Below are 4,334 nucleotides of genomic sequence, written 5' to 3' on the forward strand. Positions count from 1 at the left end.
CATGTATAAACTGTACGGCAACTTCACCCGTGGTTATTACCTGAAAACTAGAGATACACGAGTCCGGCTCATATCCTGCCTACCTGACTCTAACAGGAACTCGGCCGGAGAGTTCGTTCGGGTGCATGGTAATTGGCATACCAGTGAGCTTCTTTGCCCGCTCTCACCACGTGAAGTTGGTTGGTACCGACAATCTCCCTTTGATTTGTTCTCGCATCCTTTATATATATATATATATATTATTTTTTAGCTGATCGGTTTGTTCCCAAACTTATTGCAAAATCCAGAAGGTTCTTCCTAGACAGTTGAGTTATACACGCACAAGACCTCAATTTCATTCTTAAGTCGGAGATCTTCGTGCATGACGACGGGCAGCTTAGGGTGTCTCATTTGATCATCGGCGTCAACCCCGTGTACACCACTTGGCAAAACTTTGGCCAGGCGCTTTTGGTAGACAGCCCACTCCTGTCGTATATCGACGTGTGGTATAAGACCTTCCTTCCCCCCGGGCTCACCACAGGCGAGGCTCGAGGAAATGGCCCGTGCTATACCACTGCAGACGACATAGCGCTGGTGAGGGACGGCTCTGCCAAGCGAGTGTCATAGAGTCGACGAAGGCACGAAGCGATCGGACAGCCAGAGGACGCTGCCCCCGTAGTCGAGGAACCCGCTGCCGCCCAAGTAGAGAGAATGGTGAAGCATAGGGAGATGACCCTTTCCCGGTTCATCCTCGGCGCCGGTCCTGCGGCTCAAACCCAGTCCTCGAAAGGAACGAGTCAGACTCCTCTCGAGGGCGAGGGCAGGAAGAGAAAAAGGGTTGTTGAGAATAACCCTCCTATATTGGGTGATGGAATGATCAATGATGCAATGATCATATGTGAGGATGGAGGATGATATGAACAGTCAAAATTTGATTTCCCAGTGAGTAAATTAAGAATTGTGTTGACGGTGAGAAGGAAATTTAATTGGACTTTTTTTTAGAGAGAGTTTTAACATATGTCGTCACCTCCTAATAATAGCTCTTCATTATCATATCAAGACATCAATTGGTTTTTAGTGTAAGCAAGGATTGAATCGTAGATCTCTTATTCAACCATTAGAGATTTACCGGTTGTGCTAATTGGAACCCACGAATTTACCATGAATTTAATTGGACTTAGATGACAATGGGATTGGGGTGATTTTATTTATTAAGTTATTTATTTATTTTAATTGTATTTGTTATTTAGGCTCTGTTTGACAGAACATCTTAAATACACATTTTTAGTTCTTAAAAAATATTACACGCATTTTTACATCTGTTTACCCACAAGTATTTCAAAAAATTACAAACATTACTCAAATTCTTCAACTAAACGGGCCATTAGTTTCTTAAACTAGACATGTCGTGGTAATTTAGTGGCTAAATAGTTGATGTGACAGCATGTCACATCAGTTTGTAAAGGATAGGACTTATAGTAAATATGTAGTACTTTTAGGTTCTAGTATTATTTGATTATCACAGATAGCTGCGTCAACTTTTTCCATTTACTGCCTAATGACATAGGCAATTTTAACACATTAAAAAGTTAGCAACTAAACTGACACAATTTCAAAATATGAAGGACCAACTTGGCACATATGGCAAACTCTTGGACCAAAATGATAATTTCTCCAAAAATATTTTTAAAATCTTACCAATCTAGCTAGAGGCCCGTTCTAGACAGGATAATTTTTCATTTCAAACTGCTTCCATCATCACTAGTAGATGGATAACAATGAATTCTATTATTGTTCTAGAGATTGGTTTACAATTATTTTTTCATTCTTTGAGAAAACCAAAAGTTAAGCTTAGACATCACCCACCTCATTACAAGCTACTTTCTCTCTGTGTTCTTCCTCATCCATAGTATCACAAAGTGCTTTACCCCTTGTCTCTGGTAAACATGCTGCAAACAGTCCACAACAGCCTATAACCAACCCAAATACCACATAGGATGAAATTCCATTTCTTCTCTCAGCAGCCACTAGCATCGGACTAAATACACCACCAAACACAAGTGCTTGTCTCACCAACGAAGTAGCTGAGTTCCTCACAGAAGTAGGGAACAACTCTATTGTGAATATGAGTAATATATTGAAAGCGAAACAAGCACTAAAGAAAGATACTAGCTCAAACCCAATCTGCAATCTTGTCCACTCCTTACCTTTTAAAGCACACATGACACTGAAAATCCCACTAATGGTAGTGAAAGCAAGCACAGAAAATTTTCTATTCAGCTTACCTATAAGCAAGATAGTGAACAATGAAGATGGTATCTCAGATAAGGCATTGAATGTGACACTCAAGTAGAGATTGAATGGCAAGTTTCCTAGGCCTAATGGCATGCCATAGTACACCATTCCAATCCCAAAACCTATCACCATTACCGGTGACAAAAAGGCCCATTTTTTCTGCACCAGAATTGTGATAGCTGAGTAAACATTCCCATTATGCCACGTTTCTTGCTCAAACGAAACCCCAGAGAAGCTCAAGGTTGAACCACCACTATGGCTGGGTGGTGCAATGCTTTTCAATATGGCTACTGCTTCTTCTTTACGTCCATGAACAAATAACCATCTGGGTGACTCACAAACAAAGAAGTGAACTAACATAGAATACAGGATTCCGGGGATAGAAGTCCATAAATAAAGGGATCTCCAAGATGAGCCTTTATTCCAATATGCTATAGCTGGTAGTGATAAAAAACCTATTGTGAAAAAAAAGAATCCTATCACACCCACTTGGCCCCGCCACCTTTTTCCCACAAGCTCAATTGTTAACACAAGTGCACAAGTTCCAATTGTTGCACGGCCAAACCCACAAACCAATTTTAAAGCTGAGTAAGCCCATATGTTGGTGGAGAAGACAGTAAGCAAAGAAGATAGAGACATAGTTAGGCATGAGAGAAAGAGCATGTTTTTGCGACCAAGTGAGGAATCAGCAAGTGTGGCAAGAACGAGTCCACCCACTAGGCAACCCATGAAGAAAGATGATGCGGGCAAGCCGGTGATAATGGAAGAAGAACACTGTAAGTTCCATTCCGATATGATTGACGTATAGGAAGGCCAATCCCATGCCCATGAATTTTTTGGAATATAGCAAATATTGGAGACTGAGTTGCAACCAAGTTGATGACTAGTACAGTGCCATGTTGGGTATGCATCAGTGAAGACACTAATGAATGTTTGTTGTGCGTCAAATAGCCATGCAAAGGATACAAGTAGGATTTGGAAGAATTGGGCCCACCCAAAATCCCCTATATACCTTTCAATGGAGGAATCAAGGGATGGATGTTGTTTCTCTAGAGGTGGAGGGGTGCTTTCTGACTCGGCCGAGTTGGGTTGGGAGAGAAGTGGAGTTGAATTGGCCATTTGGATCTTTGTTTATGCAAAGGCAGAGTGTGAATGAGAGGTCCGTGAATGAGTGAAGACTTTTATAGATGTTTTAGGTCGTAAAGAGAATTTGTCACTTCTACTTCCAACTTCACGTACATTAGCATGAAATGTCAAAGATACAAAGTCAATAAAAACAACTCATCCATGATGATATGCCCACACCTCACACATCGAAATTTAAACACACAATAATTGCTTCAATCACACTAGTTTACATTATTATTTCACATATATTCATATTCATAATTGTTACAGAAATATCTACAATGTCTATATATTTTGACAAATAAAGTAGATGTGAAAAAAGAAAAAGAAAAATAGTGGATGTATGAGAATTAAAATCCATTACTGAAGTGAGATGTTGTTATTATCTTATTTTGTAGTCATTCTGAATATATGCAAACACACATAATAGTACATTTGCAAATTACTTCAAGAACAGAGCATCGATATCTTGTTAGAGTTGGTGATGACTCTTACAATTAAGGCTGTCCACGGGTTGGTCCGGATCGAGTTTATGCCCAACTTGAAACTATTCGACGGAATTGGGTAGCCAAAAATCTCACTTGCTGTTGACTAATAGACTGCTCGGATTGGACAGATTAGACCTTTAATGGATGGTAGACGGGTCGGTCGAAGTCATAGTTCTGAGAAAACGGTGAGGAAAACCAAGATCTAGTGAAAGTCTCATCAGATTCGATGAGATTTTGCCAGATCTACTCAAAATCTCATCGAATCTACCTGATATCTCACTAGAGTCTAGGTTTTTTTTTTGCTAGGATTTGGAATTTTTTTTCACCAAAATCGAGGTATTTTTCGGTCGGTTCGGGTTTTTCAAGTTTTGTGGGAGGGAAACCAAAACCAACCTGCTGGAGTCAGTTTTCTAGTGGTGAAGGCCACTAACCACCGGAGTAGTC

General features: G+C 40.3%; 1 protein-coding gene across 1 annotated transcript; it reads right to left on the reverse strand.

The window, feature by feature from the left end:
- Nucleotides 1–1,830: 1,830 nt before the first annotated feature.
- LOC142614765 (organic cation/carnitine transporter 3-like) lies at nucleotides 1,831–3,393 on the reverse strand. Its single transcript, XM_075787395.1, has one exon. It carries the CDS (start codon nucleotides 3,391–3,393, stop codon nucleotides 1,831–1,833), a length of 1,563 nt encoding a protein of 520 aa, XP_075643510.1.
- Between the last annotated feature and the right edge of the window lie 941 nt (nucleotides 3,394–4,334).

This window comes from Castanea sativa, chromosome 11, assembly GCF_040712315.1.
Source record: "Castanea sativa cultivar Marrone di Chiusa Pesio chromosome 11, ASM4071231v1".
NCBI lineage: Eukaryota > Viridiplantae > Streptophyta > Magnoliopsida > Fagales > Fagaceae > Castanea > Castanea sativa.

Coding starts and splice junctions, on each gene's coding strand:
- LOC142614765 (XM_075787395.1), bottom strand. CDS start 3,393: ATGGCCAATTCAACTCCACTTCTCTCCCAACCCAACTCGGCCGAGTCA.